This window comes from Rana temporaria, chromosome 3 (genome assembly GCF_905171775.1).
Source record: "Rana temporaria chromosome 3, aRanTem1.1, whole genome shotgun sequence".
Lineage (NCBI taxonomy): Eukaryota > Metazoa > Chordata > Amphibia > Anura > Ranidae > Rana > Rana temporaria.
The window spans coordinates 97379990-97403559 of record NC_053491.1 but is presented as its reverse complement, the minus strand read 5'-3'; the positions used below and the strand labels follow the sequence as shown (position 1 = coordinate 97403559).

Sequence of the window (23570 nt, the reverse complement as noted above, 5' to 3'; positions counted from 1 at the left end):
ACTATAGCATTTACGGCATGTTAGTGAAGCATTTATAAAGCATTGGCTGGGCGCTGAAGGAGAGGCAGTGTAGGTTTCTATATCCCAGAATGCACTGGAAAATAATAGAGAACTGAGACAGAGCAGCTCCAACCACTTCCTGTTTGTACAGAGCAGCCGTGTGGTAATACCATTTGCTTCTGTGTGCAGGCAAAAGCTTCAAGCCAGCCAGCAATACTGACAGTAGCAGGCAGGAGTAGAGGCACTGAGCATTTTTGTCAGTGGCAAAGCTTTTTGTGTCAGCAAAGTGTTGGTGCCAGCAAGAATCAGGGCCAACAATACTAATACTGGTGCAACACCTCCTCTTTTTTTCCGCTGGGCCATTCTTTCCAGTTTCCATGATCATCTTGACCTGGACCAAGTCAAGTGTCAAAGAGATCAAAATTTATGAATTAATCTTGCAAAAAATACCCTTTATCACAAAACAACCAAACCAAACCTTAAAACAGATCATTTCCTCTACATCACTTCCTCTTTAAACACTCCCCACTTATTAAAAAACAAACAAAAAAACAAACACTTTTCACTCTTGATGCATCTTTACCACTTCAAAAACACAAACAAAAAAGCATTGAAAACAAGTCAACTTCTATATGTGCATTAAGGAGTGTTGTTTCGTTCTCCATAATTCACACATGTGTGAACAAGCCCCAATACAGAAACCTTACGATAGGTCACATAAAACCAAGGGACAATAAATTAGGAGTTAAAAAATGTCTGTTTTTTTTTTTTTTTGGCTGAGAAATGAGCCAGCATGGAATATGGCGTTATCCAGCACGAATATGGCCTTATCCAGTATGGAATAGGGCCTTTTGCATTCTGCAGTGTATTTGCGTGATGGTTAAGAAAAAAAAAAAATCTTCAGAAAGCAGGTTTCTTTCTATTGGGACAACTCCGTACACTTTGTTATGGATTTATCAATAATTCACAATATTTAAGTGATTCTTGCATTAGATATCCAATGGATATCAAAGTGAATTTCAACTGTTTTTGAACAGCACTAAAAAAAAAAAAAGTTAAAAATGTTATTAGACAGGATTCACCCAATATCGGTTCTTCTATGGAAAAGTGTACTATTCATTTTATTTATCATTCTGTGATTTTAGATCTGTTTTGAAACTCTTCCAACTTTCACACATTTGTTGCCTTGCAAAATATTCAAAATATTCCCTGGTTTTAAGTGTGGAATGTGAAACTTTTTTCATTTTTTAAAGAGTGCTTAATCTGCTTTTTACATATTTTCATGTTTTTTTTTTTTTTTACAGTAAAAAAAAATTATATAAAGTAGACCCCACCCCAATTTAAAACAAACCAACTTGACACACTAGGCAGACATGCTGCTATCTTAACTATTCAGCACACCCAGTTCCCAGGAGGAAGTGTCAAGCAAGGAATGGTTCATTTCCCACCTATCTGTGCCACTATGGTTGTTCCCTCCCTGATGAACTGGTTTTATGGGTACCCTGGACCACTAACCAGTCAACTGGTGAATGCGAGTAAGAAGGCGAGAAAAAAAAATGTAAAGAAACACACACCACACAAATGAAAATACTTTGTCTTTTGAGGCAGGCAGGGGAACATGAGCCCCCCCTCCTGGGTACAGTTGTGCTGAAAAAGCCAGTGCAGGGGTCAGCATTACATTAGGCTAGGATGCTTTAGGGCAGGGGTTTCAAACTGGCGGCCCTCCAGCTGTTGCGAAACTACAAGTCCCATGAGGCATTACAAGGCCGACAGTAACAAGCATGACTCCCTCAAGCAGAGACATGATGGGACTTATAGTTCCGCAACAGCTGGAGGGCGACTAGTTTGAGACCCCTGCTTTAGGGGGAAGCAAACCCTCCTCCCAAGCTGAAGGACACGTGGGCTTGTATCAACGGCATAAGGGCTGAGGATATCAGCCTGCGTGCCAGGGTGGTTAGCTCGGCCAGGGAGGACACTTTTTTTGCCAATTCTTGCTTTATTTAAAAAAATTATATTACTCTTAAGCCACATGGAAAGCATGTTAGCAAATGAACACAAATTCCTGTTATTTAAAACAAGATTCACCCAAAAAAGATTTATCCATTGGGTATTTATAAAAAGGATAAATAGCTGCTACTGGACAATCAAGATGTGTTTAACTGTACTAACCAGAGTCACCCAAAGAATGTCATAAAATATAAAAGAACAAGTCTTACCAGAAATTGCTGGACCAATTCTGTTGAAACTTACTTTACCTGGGTGGAATTTACCAGCGAATCATTGATAAATATACCTTGTAGTCTTTAGTAGCTTATAATCAATATTTTAAATACATTTCAAACGGTTTCTAATAGGGTTGTCCCGGGACCGATACCGAGCATTTGCACGAGTACTTGTACTCGTGCAAATGCTTCCGATGCTTCACCCGATACCTGGGATGGAAGAGAGAGGCGGCGTACAACAGGAAGTCAGCTGGCGGGGACAAATCCCTCACTGTACAGAGATGGCTGTGGTGTGAGCGGTGGAATGAGCTCCCCCCGATAGATGCCTTCTGGTGCCGGCCCCACCTTGACATCAATCAGCGGTTCAGGAGGCGGGATAGGAGAGCAGAAGAAAGTGCTGCTGGAGCTATAGGGGAACAGTGTGCATGTGAGTTATAACCTGCCGATCTGTTCGCACACACACACACAGTCTGCATAGTGCAAGGAGCCCAAGAGCAGCTCTGCCCCCCCCCAACTCTCACACTTCCCTCCTTCCAGTGGCTCCCAGGTCACGCTTGTGAGACATGAACGATGTCTTAAAGAGGGCAGGGTCCGCTGATCTCTGGAGGTCTCTAGGGAAGGGGGGGGGGGGCTTTGAGCTAATGGGGGTCTCTAAGAGGGGGTACTGACTGCTTATATAATGTGTGGTAACCAACCATTAGATCAGCAGCACCCCCCTTGGAGACCCCCATTAGCTCACAGCCCCCCTTATATCAATGCCCCCCCTTATCACTGCCGCCTATCTCTGTCCATCATTGCCGCCTATCTGTGTCACACATCAGTGCAGCCCTATAAGTGCCACTTCATCTGTGCCCATCATTGCCGCCTATCTGTGCCCATTATTGCCGCACATCAGTGTAGCCTTATAAGTGCACTTCATCTGTGCCCATCATTACCACCTATCTGTGCCATCTTTCAGTGTGTGCCACCTATCAGTGCCATCCTTCAGTGTGTGCCAGCCATCCGTGCCAACTATCAGTGCCATCTTTCAGTGCCAGCCATCAGTGCATGCCACCTATCAGTGTTCATCCGTGCTGCATAATCAGTGCTACCTATCAGTGCCCATCCATCAGTGCCACTGCCAGCCATCAGTCAGTGACACCTTTTAGTGCCCATCAGCCAGTGCCATCTATCAGTGCGTCACATGACTATAAAAATAAGTGTCAGTAATCGGTATCATCGAGTACTTGAAAAAAAGTATCTGTACTTGTACTCGGTCTTAAAAAAGGGGTATCGGGACAACCCTAGTTTCTAATATATTTTTCTTTATGATGTACCTAATCCGCTTGCATCTATTAACATTTCAAATCTACAACAAAAGGAGAATTGTGAGCACCATGGTGCTTTGCTTACTTTAATTGTGTATCTGGGGAATGACCTCGATATTGATCTCTGTGCCCATTATAACCATATGGCTCAATTTATCTCTCACAAAATGGCAAATGACAAAATAATGAAGGAGAACTGCTATGAAAACAATTCCAGTAAACTTACTCTGAATCGCTACTAACATTCCCTTTGGGAGTGAAAAAGATGCTGGAATTCACAGTGCTGTGCAACCAGGGGCGCTTCCCTGTATTTCCTGTGTCACCAGAGACTTCCCCTTTGGGGGCTTCACGCGAATCCCTTTGTTCAAGGAACATGCTAGCTGGACGGTCATGGTGCAAGCCTGTATTCCCTTTAACAGTTAGTCCTTTAATCTCTGTTCGGATTGGATGGCTTTTCCATTGCGGGTTCTGCAGTAGAAGAGACTGCGGCCTGTCTGACTGCTTGTTAGAGTCTTTTTTAGGCATCTGCAAAGGGTGTTCAGGTTCTTTGACATGTCCCTGCTGTTCTTTCAATTTGCGTTGTCTTTCTAGCTCTTGGTTTTCTCTACGAATCTGCTCCATCATAAGTTTTTCTTTTTCCTGCTGCAGCTGCTTCTGTAACTCTTCCTTCTCTTTACTGAGCTTCTGAAGTCGTTGCAGGACAGAGTCAGAAGGAACTGGCACATTCTCACTTTGCTCCTGATCTTTAGACAATTCCTGGTTTGGAATATAAAAGGTAGGGAGGCTGCTGGAAAGGGGAGGCTCACGAACATGTGACTTGTAAGGGACAGGGACGGATGCCTTGGCAGGTGCACTTTCGGATAGCTCACCTCCAGGAGACTTCTGTCTCCAAGTGGAAACAGACCCCCATGCTATATCAACAGCACTGGAAGTAGATGAAGAGGAGTGATGAGAAATGGGATCCTTTTGGCTTTCAGAGAAGGCCACCAGCGGTGCAAATGGAGTTTGTAAATGTGAGGCATGTTCCTCAGCAGCTGGAGGATTGGTTAAAATAGTGTGAAAACTTAAGTCCACAGGTCCATTGGATGAAACATTTTCTTGTTTAATTGTCTTTAAGTTTTCATTTGAAAGTGTGCAAGGAATGCCATTGGACTGAGAGTAATGTGGCCCAAAGGTAGGCAAATTCTGTGGGCCATTGGAGTGTGATATTAAAGGTTCCCTCTTAGTGGGAGAGCTTATTTGGTAAGGAATGCTAGCACTTAGTTCATTGCTGGAGTGGCTCATAGAATCATTACTTTTAGTATTTTGGGTGTCGTGCACAGGAGTGTGAGGAGAACTTTTTGTTGGGGAGCTAGTAGATCCAAATGACTGAGAATACATTGGATCAGGCATCGAAGTTGCAGGTAATTCATTGGTGAGAAGGTTTTGGGATGTGTCGTTGACAGTATTTGCAAGGCTAGGAGTGAGTGAACCTGGAAGTTCATCGTTGGGTACTGGGTCTGCTACACGCTCCTCTAATGGCTGTGTATTCTCTTCACAGCTAATATGTTCAAAACTGCCAAGGGATCCCTCACTTTCAGGAGTGTCTGGATGTTTATCTAAGATTATTTCGGCAGACCAGCGCCTTTCCTCTGAAGGAGAGACGCCACCACTTCGCACTTTCAACAATTCAAGACTGAACTGGGCCTGTTCAAGTTCTCTCATGCGACGGCTTTCCCTCTTGGCACGAACCACTTTCCTCTGATTGGAATTTTCCAATGATTTTGGCCTCTCTCTGATGTGCACCTCACCAGATAAACATTTTTCAGAGAGTGTTGATGCTGGACTTGGAAGGTCTGCCTGCGTCTGTTCAGAGGAGTCCTCCCAGTGGCTAATGTCAGTATCAGGAGTGAGAGGTGGAGTCTTGGATGCTCTGCTATCATAATCTCCCAAAGAGAGTTCTGTCTGGAAGCAGTTTGGAATTTCTTGCTTCAGTAACCGTAACCTGTAAAATTAACAGGCATTAAAATACATACCCAATACCACATTGCTGTACAACTAAAGTATATAGAAAGTATTATTTATATGAATTACCTGCGTCGGGTTATAAAGCCTCTGCATGCTGCTTGTAGAGTGATAATGTGTTTTCTTTTATGTTGGTACAGTTTTCTTTGAACATAGCACCTCCAACATGCTTGGATGCATATTGCTGCTTTTTGTTTGCGCAAAGAATGATCTCGCCAGGATCTCTGTATAGTAATGGATGAAGCTTTCATCTGCAGGTAGCTTTGTCTTGCTCTATGACCTCTCCACCAAGACTGAATGAAACAAGCTGCCTCGAAAAAAGAGTTGATCTTGACTGGAGGTTCCTCTGCATTCCACCTCTTGTAACATCTCCAGCATCTCTGTAAAAATAACAGGTTTTATTTATCAAATCATTAAAACCGGACCAGTACATTGTGGATATCAACCTTTTGTTTATAACTTTCTGCTAACTAAAATTTTTTTTTTAAAATATATAAATATATATATATATATATATATATATATATATATATATATATATACACACACACAATCACATATTTATTACAGCATTCATTAGTGTATAATAAAAAGTGTGGTAAAGGACATAATTCATACCAAGAGACTTGCAGTACTTACAAATGATCAATGATCATTTATTAACATACAGTTGTAGAAGTACCTAACAGAGCTGAGTAACATCCGGCATGAGGGTAATTGTCAGCAATGTATTTAAAGTGGTAGCATAAAAAATATAATGTCTTATATATGGCAATAATGAATCTTACAATAAGTAGGTAATAGAGATCTACGGTAACCTGAATCATAATGCTGCAATACAAATGAAGAACATGGTTGGAATGAGAGACAGAGGAGACAGGGAAGGAAATTTATAGAATAGAGCGAGTATCAGATATGGAGGATGTAGAGGAGAAGAGGGATGGAAAAGGGACAGTTTTGTAAACCCTACACTGCCAGACAATCTCAAATCTCCGCTGCCACATTTGGCACTTTTTGGGGGAGTAGGTACCTGGTTTTGACAGGTACCTGCTCCCATTTCCGGTCAGATTGGTGCGGCAATCTGAGCAGATGTTCGGCCCCCACCTTTCTTCCCCCATCACAGGTCCCAGAAAACTGCGGGACCATTCAGAAAGTGCAGCACAGCTCATGTATGCACAGTGGGAAACTGGCTGTGAAGCCGCAAGGCTTCACTGCCAGCATCCCTTAGTTAGCCAGCACTTGGATGCAAAGTCAATTGAAGAATCGGCTCGGGTGAGGACATCGCTGGATCCCTGGACAGGGAAGTACCCTAATAAAAGTCAGTAGATACAGTATTTGTATTAAACAAAATGTATGCATTTATATAGGTCTTCTTTCGACGGTGGGGGCGTCTTCTTCCATTTTAAGGCTATTAGGCATCTGGCTGCAGAGAGTGAAAACAAACTTTTAGTACCTGGATGATGATGGCTGCATCTTTAAGGTGCAAGAATCTCATGCGCTGTAATCTTGACCTTATCCAGCGCTGGAGGAGAACAATTCTTTGCAATACTGTCTGATGTAACATGTCTCGAAGGCACTGACGTTCCTGTTCCTTCAGAAAAACCTGAAAAGGCAAAAAACTATGAGCAAAAGACAATACTAGATTACACCAACGTTTTCTATTGAGTAGGCAAAATATGTAACCAATTCGTTCGTGCACTAAATGAGCCCTATGAAATACTTAAACATTTGGAATACTGTGTAAAATTACCCAGGTATGTGAAATTCATTACAAATTTCATGTGATAGCAATGTAAAAGAAACAATTCATTCCTCACCATAGTCTTCCCAACTTGATATAGTTCATGGCTGTGACCAATCCTCCAGAAGAATTCCTGGATACACTGGCGGGTACACGTAACATTTCTTGGCAACAGTACTGAGAACTGATTTACAAAGTCCTAGGGAATACAGTAAGAATTGTCAGTAGCCGGTAAAATCATAAACTGTAAGTACATAATGTAAGTATTCTAACAGGTTCTTTATGTCTTTGCCGGGCACTTCCTTGTTGCAATACAGGACAGCTATACTTAAACACACGTAATGCTGGCTCCTAGCTGTTTTTGACATACAAAGAAATGGATGTAAAAAAAGGCAGTATTACAAAGTTTTTCACAGCACCTTTAGATTCAAACAAAAGGTACAAATTAAAAAGGGGCTGGAGCAGCCTTATACCCACAAGGCATTCCTGATTTATCATAAGATGAACAGACAAAAGGTGGGGCTGTAGTAGTAGTAGTGATGTATAGAGAGTATTATTATGCTGGGGCTATTCTGGAGATATTAAATACATTGTGATTTATTTTCTAAGTCAAACACTGTTCCAATTGAGGAATACAGTGCACAGTTTTAATGTAAGGGTGACCATTTAGCCACCACTGATGACTTTACAGTAGTATACACATTCAAGTAGGAATGAATGCAATAAGGATATATTTGCATCAAAGCAGATTTTAAGAGGAGCACACAAAAATAGGTGTAAGACGGTCTGGATTTTGGGCTGAAATAGAAGGCCTTTCTTCTGTGATGGGAAGCTCCATTAAACCAGAAAGAACAATTATTGATAAAAAAAATGTTGATAGGCACATAGCAATTGAAAGCAAACCCCCTAGAGGCTAGAACCCTCTGATGCATCTGTCATCTGATCCTGCATCCTAAAAACAAATCTGACAAGCTTGTTGAACCAAGAGGTTATTAAATCCCCATCCTGTGAGCACAATGCAGACATATGTCCCGCAAAGACCTCCAGATAGAGAGACCTTTTCTCAGGTTTTGATAATATCTTCTAAGAAAATCTGCCTTCCAGTTTTCCACCCAGGTAACATACACCATGGAAATCAATGGAACATGTCACTGGACAGGATAGACTCTCTCTCTGTCACAGCTGCAACACTCTTGGTACTCCCCCTGAAGGCCATGAAAGCCATAGATGTGGCATTGTCAGACTGAACCTGGACCAGATGATTGGTCAGAAGGGAGATCCAGTCAAACAATGACAGGTGAAATTTCAGGTCTTGAGCGCCATCCTTTGGGCACCTTCTGCTAATGTCATGTTTGGTGAGCATTGATTCCGAGCATGCATGTTTGTACTTTGGACTTTTGTACAAATCTGACAACAGCCCGTTGTCCACGGAAAATTTATATGCCTGCCATCCATCATTTGTCGGCGGAAAGTCTGACAAATGTCTAATGGAGCGTACAAACGGTCGCATTACAAACGGTCAGATTTTAGGCCAACAGTCGGTCATCACACAATTCCTGACGGAATATTCGATCGTGTGTACAAGGCTTTAGAGTCATGTGGTAAACTGAAAATGGACAAGTAGCCAATGCTGATTGCAAGATCGTTGAAACCTGCACTTCTTAACTACAGAAACGTCTGAATATGTATGGCTGTCACTGAGAGAACACCAGTATACTTGTAAAACTTGTGCCTGGGCTGACTGGAGATACTTCTAGTATTTCAGTATCTGGCTTAATCCGCCAGCAGCTATAGATTGCGGAAAGAACTTTTTAATGGAACAGGGGGGGAAAAAAACAGCGATGAAGAAAACGTGTCCACTTTCCTTGGAACACAAAGCAAAACTGAGCAGGTGTAAATTGAGAGAGGTTATAGCCTAAAATCACACAGTTTACATTTAAAAATACTTCATAAGGGGGTACTACAAAAGGGACTGTGGCAAGAAAACACATATGCACTTCACTGCATATAAAATAGGAAACATTTTTAAGGTAGAAATCATGGCAGCTTTATTGTTCTGTACTGAACAAAAACACTTTTTCTGCAAGCCTTTTCTTTATACACATTACTTTAAAAATGGTTTCCGGAGGAGTCACCCAGCTTACATGGCTTCCTTTTTGTACAAGGCCATCCACAGACTATGGTTATCAAATGCAGAACTAGTAGAAAACAGTTTCCTAAGATTTGAAAATTAGCTGGTTCCCACACATTCATCATGTGCTATAAGGTCCAAATTGACACGTTCAGATGTTTCCATTGCAAGGCTCAGTTAATGCTGTCGCAAAAATGAAATTTCAGACAATTCTGTGCTTCCAAACTGTGACAACCGTTGGGGAAAGGCCTTTTTCTGTTGCATGACGACTGACATAGCCAGGTCCATAAAAACATGCTTTGATGAGTTTGCTGTGGAGGAACTGAAGTTGCCTGAACAGAGCATTGACCTCAACCTTACTGAACACCTTTGGAATTAATTGAAATGCAGATTGTGAACCAGGTCTTCTCATCCAACATCACCTGACTTCACAAATACATTTTTTTGGAAAAATGGGCACAAGCTTCCACGGACAACCTCCCAAGTCTTGAAGACACCTTTCCAGAAATGTGGAGGCTCTTGTGGCTGTTAATAGGGGGATCAACTCCATAATAATGCTCACAGTTTTCAAATAGGACATCCAACAAACTCACACTGGTTTGATAGGTGGTACAAAACTCTTGGCCATATTTTGCGTATACAACAGAGCTCATGTACAAAATAAGACTGCACGCTAACCTGAAAGGGTAACTTGCAGCTGTACCCAGATTGGCGAATTCGGACTGTTTCTAACATTCCTGTGTAACGAAGTTGCCTGAGCACCAATGAATCGTTGAAACGCAAAGGCACCTGTACAATTAAGTAAAAGAAAAAAAAAAAAGATAAATACACTCCAGCAGTAAGGTTCACAAAAATACTTTATCAGTTACTATCAATTTGCTTTGTTAAAGTAATCAAGATCGTATGCAGACAAATGTGTGGCTTGTACCTTTGTTCAGCCACATCCACAAAAAAATAACATTTAGAGACTCGAAAAAACACACCATTGTGAAAATGTGAAACCAATGCCAGATTGAGAATCTAATTGTACATATAAGAAACTTTATTTAGCATTTAGTCGTTGCAGTGCAGGGGGTCATATAACAAACAGTATTTCTGCGGTTTTCAAAGCTGGGCTTTAAGAATAAGAAATCTATTGATTAGGGCCAAAGATTGTTATGACTGAACGATCATTACACACAGACCTATATTTGCAGGGGGGACTAGCTCAAGGCTAGACTGAGAATGAAGCAGGCTCCCTCCAGAAACTCTTTTTACAAAGTAAATTGCTGCAAATTAATGTGCAATTTGTGATAGAATTGAGTTTCAAAACACCCAAGTCAATTACCTTTTCTGCATTGGAGCGGATGCATTTCACAAAATAGGGCTCTGCCTGACCCAAAGTTTCCATCAGCTTGTTTAAAGATGCCTAAAACAGTGGAAAAGAAAGGGGGATTTCAAAATACACACTGGCATGGGGTTATCTATGAGATGAAATGACCAGAGGGAAGACAATAAAAAAACATGGAGCCGCACCTGAAATTGTGCGCTGATGCTTGGTGGCTTTTTCTTCTTGTGAAGATGCAGCAGGGACTTGGTGATACGATCATGTAGTGTAAGGTTAGAGAGATGCTTTAGAGACTTCACATCCAACAAGTGCTAGAGTTTAATGAAAAAGTCAAAAACTTTTCAAATTGTTTATGCAATAAAATCACCAAAAACTGGAGATCACCAGTAGCTCTCAATAAAATATCCCAACGGTTGGTCCTAACCAACATTACTGTATTTTTTTTTATTCTTTATCCATTTTTTTGTTCAGGCAGATTCAAACAGTTTTTGTTGTATGCAGTTAAGTTCTAATAAAAGCAGCCTTCCAAACACATGTAACAAGCAAGGAGATATCATTAGTCAACAATAACTGGGCCCTCCTGCAGAAGTTCAGGGAACCAAACATTAGAACGGAGGTGAAGGAGACAAAGGAACACTGGGAGCAAGAGAAAAAAAGAAGAAGAAATAGAGAAAAAGAAGAGAAGGAAAGAATGAAGGTCTCTCTTCTCTAAAAGGCCAAAACCTACATATCTACATCTAAAAGACTTCTGTGGGTTCTGAAAGTTGCAGAGTTGATGTAATCTGCCCAGGTACACCAAGTGGTGGTGCCATTCCAGGCTGAGGTGTAGCGCCCCATTGACACTTAGGATAGTAAGAATCCCAGCGTAAGAAAAACACATCCAGTGAGCAATGAATATTTAAACATAAAACCACTGCTTACCATAGCTGATCCTGGTGTGGGTGTATACATGTGAAAGCCTCAGTCAATGCCACACGCCCTAACATGTTTCGGCCCACTGGGGCTTAATCAGGGGTCTTCTATGATTAAGTCCCAGTGGGCGGGTGAAACATGTCAGTGGACATGGCCTAAGAAGTGGCATTGACTGAGACTTTCACATGTATACTGTACATCCGCACTAGGCGAGTACTGATTTTATTGTTAAGATTTTCTGAAGTGTTCCTATTAGTTTTGCAGGGAATGTGTACAATCCTCCATTAGTATAAACTTGTTGGTTAGTCAGTGCATTCTTGTACAACCCCAATCCCCAAAAAGTTGGGAAGCTGTACAAAATATACATAAAAACAGAATGCAATGATTTGCAAATCTCATAGGCCCATATTTTATTTAGAATAGAAAACATATCAAATATTTAAACTGGGAAAATTTACCATTTTAAGAAAAAAATAAGGCAATTTTGAAATGGATGACAGCAACACGTCTCCAAAAAGATGGCACAGGGCAACAAAAAGCTGGCAAAATACAACTCCGGTTCCAAAAAGTCGGAAAAGGGCCACGTTTACCACGATGTAGCATGTTTACATGTAGGAGTGAAGTGTCAGAATTGGTCTGGATGGCCAGTAGTTACCGTAAATTCACTTCAATTATAAATAGTGTGCAGATAAAATAAACAGGAATTTACAGGAATTCCTCTTTTATATGTATTTTCCATCTTTACAAAAAAATTCTTAGAGTCTCACCTTGGGAAGAGCCGGCTTGGATTTTGTGTTCTTGTTCCTCCTGAAGAAAAAAAAAACATCATTATCCATAATAAGCACATACTGTACTTCATAACCTATACTAGCCATAGCCATTGATATAATACATCTGCGTATTTCTAATGTCTCCCACACACAATATCTACAGGAATATATTTCCCCAAATAGCCAGAATTGCTTCCTGTAGGTCTACAAATGTTGTCTTACATTAGAATGCCGTGAGCTCTCTCTAGTAGTTTGCTGTCACTGCTGCTGTTCAGGTTGGAGCTGGGGGAGCTAATAAAGATTCCGCCACCTTCCAGGTAGGAACCAGAGGATGACAGCAGGCTCAGTCTACGTGAAGTCCAGTTCAGCTCCCTTGAAAACAAAAGCACATAGTAAAAAATGAGAATTGGGAGACTATATAAATCCAAGACATGAAAAAATTGCAGTTTGTTGGAAAACATCTGCTACTGCTTATCAGATATTTCTCCATCACATAAGGGAACGTGATAGAATCATTTGCCATAAAACTACAATCAACATTTTACTAGTCCAAAAAAATTATACACGGCATATAAACAAAGGAAGACCTCACAGAAATCTTCCGGTCTATGGCCAACATACGGCTTGTTATTCTCTAACAAAAATAACTAATCCTACAGAATCACTATCTTGCAGTTCATATGCTACAAATAAAGCTCAACCTCCATTGCAGTTTTTTTTTTTTAACATGCACCTGTAGGTTTTTGAGATGCTGCAAATGAGGCAGACAGCAAAAGCAGGAAGTCAGTCCCATTTTCCCCCAAAACAGGGGTTTTGGTATGCGCAAGCCAAGTAGAATTTAGATACTTCTGCCCTCACTTTATTATATGAAGTAGCCCAATAACCGCTCTCTCACACTATGATGAACAATTTACCTTATATTTGATTATTTGAGCTTTAGCTATTGAGGTCTGTAAACAAAAATCACAATAGACAGGCAAGCTCAACAAGGATACGTACCGTGGACTTCTTTCTTGTATGGTGTTCACTCCCTGTAGGTCAGAAAGTGGAGACCGAGGGGTCCGACGGGGAATATCTGAAAGGGAATTTTGTGTTCAGATAAAAAAAAAAATCAAATTCTCTAGGAGGAATCACAGTCCTCCAACATATAGTCTGTGTACCTGATGTTTGATATCTGTGTATTCTAATATTTTACATGTAGTGAACTAGTGATGCGCAAAATAGATGTGTCCCCAAAAAAAAAAAAAACATATATGTAGATCTCTACAGCGGTGTGCATCAGTACCAAAATTACATTAGTGGTCTCTATATTTCTGCTCTGTGTGTATGGTTCACCGTTAAAATCACATGCCCAAGAGATCATCACTTGCAATTCCACACTTTCTGTGCACAGCTCAAAATATGGTTAAAAACATAAGGACATTACTAGAGGCAAGGCAAGACAAGGGCGGCAAGCATCATTCCTCAGTGAGACAGCAAGACAGTTACTGGCAGGTCTGTGAAGATGTACACATGCTTTCCCAATAGGGCACATGCAGAAAAATGAGTGGGAGGCATAGCAAATACAAAAGAAAAAGTACAACATGCAAAAGTGAGTATAAGCGCTGAACCAAGTAAGAATCAAAATGCAATCTGAGTACTTATCAAGTACCGAGTCCAATATACTTTACTCTTAAAGCGGGAGTTCACCCATTTCTAAAAAAAAAAATTTTCTCCCCTTAGCTTCCTGCTCGTTCGGTCTAGGGGAATCGGCTATTTGTATTAAAATATGAGCAGTACTTACCCGTTTTCGAGCTGCATCTTCTTCCGTCGCTTCCGGGTATGGGTCTTCGGGAGCGGGCGTTCCTTCTTGATTGACAGGCTTCCGACGGTCGCATCCATCGCGTCACTCGTAGCCGAAAGAAGCCGAACGTCGGTGCGGCTCTATACTGCGCCTGCGCACCGACGTTCGGCTTCTTTCGGAAAATCGTGACGCGATGGATGCGACCGTCGGAAGCCTCTCGGAAGACTGTCAATCAAGAAGGAACGCCCATTCCCGCAGCCCATACCCGGAAGCGACGGAGAGGATGCATCTCGTAAACGGGTAAGTACTGCACATATTTTAAAACAAATTGCCGATTCCCCTAGAGAAAACGAGCAGGAATCTAAGGGGAAAAAGTGCCCTCTAAGGGTGAACCCCCGCTTTAAGGGCTTATTTTTCCTAAAAATGCATCCTGTCCAAGTTCCAGCAATCAGGCTGTTTACCATTTAGTGCTTTTGCGGTGATATATTTAAATAACGTGCTTCCAAACTGCTGCATGAAGCATTTTTGTGTGTGCTTAAAGCCAAACTAAACCCTCCAATCTTTTACAGCCAAGGAAGCTTGCCATCCTAATATGAAATTTCGATCTGCTTGGTGCTGCACATGTGATCAGCTATGATACCTGCCAATTGATGACTTGATAGTTCGGTTGAGAGCCAACATAAGCAAACTGACCACTGTGAAAATTTCCATTCATGACATGCCTTGAATTCAATGGTTTTTGGGAAAATTTTAAATTGGTGGTTTAGTTCCGCTTTAACCTCTTGCCGACCAGCTCACGCACATATACTGCGGCAGGTTGGCAGCGCTCATGCAGGGGCAGTTGCGGGCAGGCACGCACCGCCGCACTCTCACTTCTCCAGGTCCGCTGGCGACCCGCGATTGCCTAGTACAAAGGAAAAACTGGGATCTGCCAGTGTAAACAAGCGGATCCCTGTTCTGACAGGGTACAGGTCAGAGATCTTCTGTTCCCAGTGATCGGGAACAGTGATCCCTGTCATGTCCCAGTGAGCCCATCCCCCCTACAGTTAGAACACACCTAGGGAATACACTTAACCCCTTGATTGCCCCCTAGTGTTAACCCCTTCCCTGCCAGTGTCATTTTTACATTGATCGGTGCATTTTTATACTGATCAATGTAATAATGTCACTGGTCCCCAAAAAGTGTAATTTGGGTTCAGATTTGTCCGCCGCAATGTTGAAGTCCCACTAAAAATCGCAGATCACAGCCATTACTAGTAAAAACAATAAAATAAAAAGAGTCCCTAAATCTATTCCATAGATTGTTGACGCAATAACTTTTGCGTAAACTAATCAATATACACCTATTGTGATTTTTTTTTTTTACAAAAAATATGTAGAAGAATACATATCGGCCTAAACTGATGACTAGATGTGTTTTTTTATATATATTTTTGTGTGTATATATATATTAGCAAAAAGTAAAAAAAAAAGGTGATGAAATACCACAAAAAAAAAAGCTCTAATTGTGGGAAAAAAAGGATGCCAATTCTGTTTTGGGTACAGCATCGCAGCCTCTGATTGGCTATCACAGTAATCATTCAATCTATTGAGTGAAGATGAGAAAATACACTATACTTTTCTCCTTCCTAGAGGACATGTCTAAAAAAAAATTTGACTGTTAAAAAAATATAGATTAAAGTGGATGTAAACCCCCCAAAAAAATATTTTTTTTTTATGTCACAATGTAGAGTATAAGATTTCCTATCATCTATGCCCAGTCTTGCCACACAGAGTTAATCCAGCACTGAGCAATCCTCTTTTAATGTTCAGTGAAAATTAACAGACTTCCAGATAAAAACTTGCCAAATTATAAAGTCCGTTTCTCTGTTCTTGCTTTGTGTTACAGGTTATTTACATATCTAGAGCTTGGACATGTTTATCATATGTTATGTTATGTTTATCATAATATGAGGTGATCCAAAGTTCATTGTATATTACCAGGATATGTAAATAACCTGTAACACAAAGCAAGAACAGAGAAACGGACTTTATACGTTTTTATCTGGAATTCTGTTAATTTTCACTGAACATTAAAAGAGGATTGCTCAGTGCTGGATTAACTCTGTGTGGCAAGACTGGGCACAGATGATAGGAAATCTTATATTCTACATTGTGACATAAAAAAAAAAAAAAAAAAAAATTTGGGGGGGGGTTTACATCCACTTTAACTAATTCAGAAGTTGTTCTAGTGTAGTGAGAGTTAGTGTCAGAGTGCAAGCAAAAAAATCTATGTAAAAACGTTTCTGGTGTGAATGGGCCCTTTGTGTCAATTAGGGCCAGTTCACACTACATGCAGTTTTTTCTCAGCATCAAAGACACATGGAAAGTAGGTTATATGGTTTGCAATGGCATAGTTAAAATCAGTGCGGTCTGTTTCAGTTTCATAAAAACAAAAATAGAACATGCTGCATTTTTTCCTGCACTGGACTGTTCTCGAACGTGATAAAACACACCAGACCCGAAGTACAGTGAAAAAAAAAAAGGAAAAAAGAAGAAAAAGCATCTGGAATGCATCAAAAAAATGCAACATAAGAGGTTTAAAACAAGCCCTCACTGACCTATCTAGATGTGTGTAATGTGAAGTAAAGCAGAACTAAACCCTACTATACTTTACAGCCAAAAAATCTGCCATCTTAGCCTCTGTTTGATCTGCAACTGCCATGGTTCTGCACATGTGATGAGTTATGACACCAGCCAAATGATGGCTTGATAGTTCATTTGAGAGCTGACATGAGCACATGAATACTTGTGTCAGTTATCATTCAATAAATGTTTTGGATGCAACGGTTTTGTGACACAGTTAAATTGGTTGGTTTACTTCAGCTTTAATCAGAAAATTTAGGCTAGGTTCACACGTCCGATTGCGGTTTGCAGTCTGGAGTCCGATGCGGTTTTGTTCACCAGTTCGAGTGCAATTTAGGTGCAAATTCTTACTTGAATTCACACCTAAACCGGACCCAAAATGGCACAGGACCCTTTAAAAAAAAACGGACCGCGGCCACCCCGGACATGAGCAGAACGCCATGGCAAAACCATGTTCTGTCTGAGCAGTCTCCAATGACGTTTCTTGTGGATGGTACTAGAAGGTGAGTGACTCTCCTTTTGCAGACTCGCATCATCTGCTACAGGAGTCTGCACCTGCCCTTGACAGCTTAAAAAGTTTGTTACACTAAAGAAAAAAAAGAAAAAAACAGATCATGTTCCTTTAAAACGGATGCTTGTGCTGTGTAATTTAGCCCCTTCTATCATCTAAAAGTGCCTGTCTTCTCCTGCCTGGTTCTGCCCCCGCCTGTAATCTGACCACGGTTTTATCATGGCTGCTGAGCCCTGACATCGTGGTCAGTTTACATGGCTTTGTCATCTGCAGCTCTCCTCTCTGCTCTCCCCTTGTCATCTCCCCCTCCCCTCCCTGCCTGTCAACCCTCTTCTTCACCCCCCAGACTATACATATCAAATTTGCCACAGGTTCTTCCCCTAAATGCCTCAAATATTGCAGATGTGCTACCCACTCAGGAGCGATGCTACACATTTTTTTTTTTAATATTGCTGGTTCTCGATTATTGATGCATATAATCAGCTCACAGCTTCTACAATCCAGCATTCCCTACAACCCATCCTTCTTTCCATCCTCCCTGGGATCTATAGCCACTGTAAAGAATAAACCTTCTCTGGTTAAAATAGCAGCTAGGGCGATCATATCCCGGCAGTGGAATCTACCACCTCTCAATTCCTGAGGGACTGGTGGATGAGATGAAATCTATAAAAGTACACAGGAAGAGTCAATGACCCTGCATTATTTTTACCTGGAGCCTCTGGCTACCCTTCTGTACTACAGCACAATCTTAGACCTGGGTATTTAAAAAAACTAAAAATATATACTTTTTTGCTACATTGCCTATCGTGTTTACTGGTTAGAGCCCATTTACACCACAACGCCTGCGTTTTGTGCATATTAACGCATACACGATTAATGTGTCCGAACATATTTATTAGCAGTAAGCATACTGATTTACATGCAAGGTAAATAAGCAAATTCCACCATTTCATTTCTTCCTAAATACATTAATACAGATTTGTTTAACCCGCTGAACATATTACCAGTTTGTTAGTTACCAAATGTGTGAATCCTACATTGAGCAATTTGCAGCACATTAGGCAGATGTGCATGGAAATGATTAGCTAAAGCAAAAAATGCAGATTTTTCTGATACTACAATCACATTAGGATATAAAACACAATTTAAAGGGTAAGTTCACCTTCAGTAAGATTTTCCCCAAATCCCCCTATAATGTTGTGAATTGTGCATACCAAGGTTCCTCCTTAAAATAGTGCATGTCTTCCCATTACACATGCAGCTGTTGGGGGACCTCTCCACTAAGCTTGGTTAGAGAAGGTGAGTACTGCATGAGCACATTTGAATGTACCGGAGCAGCAGGCTCAAGTTCTTTCGTTGGGCCCTCTTCTTCACCCCCCAGACTATACATATCAAATTTACTCCCTTCTCCTTATTGGAGTACTCATCACCTCCTGCTCATACTACATAAACACTGTCAGAACCATCAAGAAACTGGTGCATGTGCCCCTATGTAAGGACTCCTTTGGATGGGCATACTACAGCGTACACTCGTACAAGGCCTATGTGTACCTGAATGGAAATGCACATGTGTTCTGTGCAGGCAGTCCATTCATTGCAATTGGAACGCACCGACTGCATGGACCCACACCCCTGGGCTTCTCCAGAGCCTCTCTTATTCTATGGAACTCTCTGGCCTTATCCTACTATGTCTTTCTTTAAGTGATCCCTGAAAACATATCTCTGAAGGGAAACCTATCCTGCCCCATCTAAAAAAATGACTTTTACATTCTCCAGCGACCCTTTACAGTTAATGCATTTTGTAACACTTGCTATTCCCTTTAGACTGTAAGCTCTCAAGAACAGGGACCGCTTGTATTTAAATTGTATTGTAACTATATTGTCTCCCCTTATCTGCACAAATAATATGTGCTATATAAATACTGTATAGCAAAAACTGATTTATTTTTGCCAAGGACCTGCTAAGTGGGGTAAGTTGATAAAGCTAAATCGTAGTAAAGGGTTTTCACAACCTGTAAAAGTGTATGTCAACACAAGTAAAAAAATGAAAGTCCTGTAATACAATATATGCACATACAGTTGCAATAAAAAGTATGTGTACCCTTTTTAAATGACATGGATTTCTGCACAAATTGGTCATAAATGTGATCTGATCTTCATCTAAGTCACAACAATAGACAATCGCAGTCTGCTTAAACTAAACACACAAAGAATTAAATGTTACAATGTTTTTATTGAACACACAATGTAAAAATTCACAGTGCAGGTGGAAAAAAGTATGTGAACCCCTAGACTAATGACATCTCCAAGAGCTAATTGGAGTGAGGTGTCAAGTCAACTGGAGTCCAATCAATGAGATGAGATTGGAGGTGTTGGTTACAGCTGCCCTGCCCTATAAAAAACACACACCAGTTCTGGGTTTGCTTTTCACAAGAAGCATTGCCGGATGTGAATGATGCCTCGCACAAAAGAGCTCTCAGAAGACCTACGTTTAATGCCGCGTACACACGATCATTTTTCAGCATGAAAGAAAACTTCGTTTTTCAGCATGTCCAAAAAACAAAGTTTTTCCAACTTCATCACTAAAAACTATGTTGCCCACACACCATGGTTTTTAAAAAATGATGAACAAAGCGCGGTGACGTACAACACGTACAACTGCACTCTAAAGGGGAAGTTCTATTCGCCTTTGGGCTGCTTTACCCGATTCCTTGTTAGTAAAAGACGATTCACGCTTTGTCTGTTACTGCGTGATGAATGTGCTTACTCCATTATGAACGGTAGTTTTACCAGAACGAGCGCTCCCTACTCATAGCTTGCTTCTGAGCAACCCGAAAAACTTAATTTTTTAAAACGACGTTAAAAAATGCAGCATGTTCGGAAAAAAAAAAATCGATAATTTTAAATGACGTTTTTTAAAAACAACGTTTTTTTTTTCATGCTGAAAAATTATCGTGTGTACGCGGCATAAGAATGGTGGACTTGCATAAAGCTGGAAAGGGTTATAAAAGTATCTCCAAAAGCCTTGCTGTTCATCAGTCCATGGTAAGACAAATTGTCTATAAATGGAGAAAGTTCAACACTGCTCCTACTCTCCCTAGGAGTGGCCATCCTGTAAAGATGACTGCAAGAGCACAGCGCAGACTGCTCAATGAGGTGAACAAAAATCCTAGAGTGCCAGCTAAAGACTTTGGCATATGCTAACATCCCTGTTAGCGAATCTACGATACGTAAAACACTAAACAAGAATGGATTTCATGGGAGGATACCACAGAGGAAACCACTGCTGTCCAAAAAAAACATTGCTGCACATTTACAGTTTGCACAAGAACACCTGGATGTTCCACAGCAGTACTGGCAAAATATTCTGTGGACAGATGAAAGTTGAGTTGTTTGGAAGAAACACACAACATTATGTGTGGAGTAAAAGAGGCACAGCACACCATCATCAAAACCTCATCCCAACTGTGAAGTATGGTGGTGGGGGCATCATGATTTGGGGCTGCTTTGCTGTGTCAGGGCCTGGACGGATTGCTTTAATCGAAGGAAAAATGAATTCCCAAGTTTATCAAGACATTTTGCAGTAGAACTTAAGGCCATCTGTCCACCAGCTGAAGCTCAGCAGAAGATGGGTGTTGCAACAGGACAACGACCCAAAGCATTGAAGTAAATCAACAACAAAATGGCTTAAACAGAAGAAAATACGCCTTCTGGAGTGGCCCAGTCAGAGTCCTGACCTCAACCCGATTGAGATGCTGTGGCATGACCTCAAGAAAGCGTATCACACTAGACATCCCAAGAATATTGCTAAACTGAAACAGTTATGTAAAGAGGAATGGTCAAGAATTACTCCTGACCGTTGTGCGCGTCTAATCTGCAACTACAGGAAACGTTTGGTTGAAGTTATTGCTGCCAAAAGAGGTTCAACCAGTTATTAAATCCAAGGGTTCACATACTTTTTCCACCTGCACTGTGAATGTTTACATGGTGTGTTCAATAAAAACATGGTAACATTTAATTCTTTGTGTGTTATTAGTTTAAGCAGACTGTGATTGTCTATTGTTGTGACTTATAAACACAAAAAAAAAAGGTCCACTGGCGCTAGACAAGGATAGTAAAATTCCTAGTGTAAAAGCCGTTACTGATAAGTAGGGTATAGGGAAGATAGACCAGAGCTGCGAGGATCGTGGTATCCGGAAGTACCAATGAAGCAGAAAAAACACCAAAGAACCGCGCTCATGGTTATCTACAGTTCATTATAAACCAAAAATTTAGGAGAAAACAAAAGTTTTAGATAAAATGTATTAGAAAAAAATCCATTTATTATAGATGAACTCCAAATATGTATTAAAAGATCTGTATGGAAATAACAAAGCTATATAAACAAATGTTGAATCCGCAGACAGCTGCCATGAAATACACAGGGTTAAGACCTCACAGGTTCAGTGAACATATCCTCAAGTGGAAATGACAAAGACAGTACCTTCAGGACAGGTGGTGAGAAGGCAGTAGTAAGGAGATGGCAATATTAACCTCAAACGGAGCCTGTCACCCGGCAATCCGCGTAACTGGAGTGTCACCGTAGGAGAGGAAAAACGGGATCATCCGACGAATCCACCGATCGGGGACAAGGCACAGTTGGGGCTAAAGGGACAGCCGCTAGTTCCGTCCGGGATGACGTCACACGTCTGAGACGCCGCTCTCCGATCGAAATGGTGAAGCAGAGATGTTGTTGCTGCCCTCTGGTGGAAAAACCGTAGATTACACGCTCACAGGTAGTATGGTGGAAGTTGCCAGCGGAAAACTAATAATAAAATGAAGTAGATCTTGGGAAATTGACAAATTGATTAAAATTCCATAAAATAGGGGAATGAGGGCATAGCCTTGACGACGCGTTTCGCGCTTTTGAGTAACCGTTTGAGGCTAATATTGCCATCTCCTTACTACTGCCTTCTCACCACCTGTCCTGAAGGTACTGTCTTTGTCATTTCCACTTGAGGATATGTTCACTGAACCTGTGAGGTCTTAACCCTGTGTATTTCATGGCAGCTGTCTGCGGATTCAACATTTGTTTATATAGCTTTGTTATTTCCATACAGATCTTTTAATACATATTTGGATTTCATCTATAATAAATAGATTTTTTTCTAATACATTTTATCTAAAACTTTTGTTTTCTCCAATTTGTGCAGAAATCCATATCATTCCAAAAGGGTTCACATACTTTGTATGGCAACTGTATCACCACATTGTACCTTTTTAAAGGCCCAGCAAGAAAAAATATACCTGTTCATCTTCCAGACACGCAATCTGCTCTTAAATCCTGTTGTGGGCTGACAACACACAGCATTGTTGTAAAATGTGTGGTGTCAGCTCTGGCCAATGTCTTTTGCTAAACTACTTAAAGAGGAGCTTTAGTCACCTGTGAAAAACAAAAGTGAGCAGCTACAAAAACTGTAGCTGCTGACTTTTAATAAAATGGCCACTCACCTGTCCTAGGATCATGCGATGTCCTCTCCCAGCTGGTTTCTTCACCGGTCTTCAGTCCCAGGCATCTTAACTGATGGGCAGCTGGCTGTGACTGCTTGCTGCTTTGTAGCTAGTTGCTCGCCACGCTGAACTATCTGAATGGTTCCGCAGCTTTCTAGGACCTGTGACGTGCCCCAAAAGGCTGTGGAGGAAGGTTGAGGGGGGCGAACTTCCACATAGATTACAGTGTTGATCAGACAGGAAATGAGAGCGGGTACCTGTCAAGACCCGGTAACCAATCCCTATTCCCCCCCCCCCATAAAAAATCTCAGATCTCTATAAGGCTAATCATTATGTAGTCAAAAAAAACTAGGAGGGCTTTTTGAAATAACGCAGCAAGTGGGATGAAGACACAGGCCAGATCTGAGTTTCTAACAAGAGTAACAGGGATTTTCTTTGCAATTATATAATGTAAAGGTTTATTTTAAACACCAAAAGGGAGAACTTAAGAAAAGTCCATTGTTAGGGTTTACATTTAATGCAAGTATTATACAAACATTTAAGATGTTATTTGATTATTCCAACAAGCATGTTAATGTAAAATAAACTCTTATATTGCACAACTTGTGAAAGGATACTTTCATAAATAGAACACCATATTACACATACACGGAAAGCATTCAGGCACATGAGTAAATGTACATTTACGTGCAAGGAAAGGACAAACTTTGTTATGGAAGGCTGTCTGAGCATAGGTGATGGAAAACA

General features: G+C 40.9%; 1 protein-coding gene across 4 annotated transcripts in view; it reads right to left on the bottom strand.

Annotated features, from left to right (window-relative positions):
- Nucleotides 1-23570, bottom strand: part of MYO9A (myosin IXA) — a 179995-nt gene that overhangs the window by 32704 nt on the left and 123721 nt on the right. For all 4 annotated transcript variants that reach the window (XM_040343045.1, XM_040343046.1, XM_040343048.1 and 1 more), the window contains 10 exons: nt 13414-13489; nt 12637-12786; nt 12412-12451; nt 10921-11043; nt 10733-10813; nt 10084-10194; nt 7351-7473; nt 6987-7136; nt 5603-5913; nt 3756-5513 (listed from right to left, as the gene is read on the bottom strand). In XM_040343045.1, coding sequence (XP_040198979.1) covers nt 3756-5513; nt 5603-5913; nt 6987-7136; nt 7351-7473; nt 10084-10194; nt 10733-10813; nt 10921-11043; nt 12412-12451; nt 12637-12786; nt 13414-13489 — 2923 coding nt within the window. The remainder of the gene's footprint in view (nt 1-3755; nt 5514-5602; nt 5914-6986; nt 7137-7350; nt 7474-10083; nt 10195-10732; nt 10814-10920; nt 11044-12411; nt 12452-12636; nt 12787-13413; nt 13490-23570) is intronic.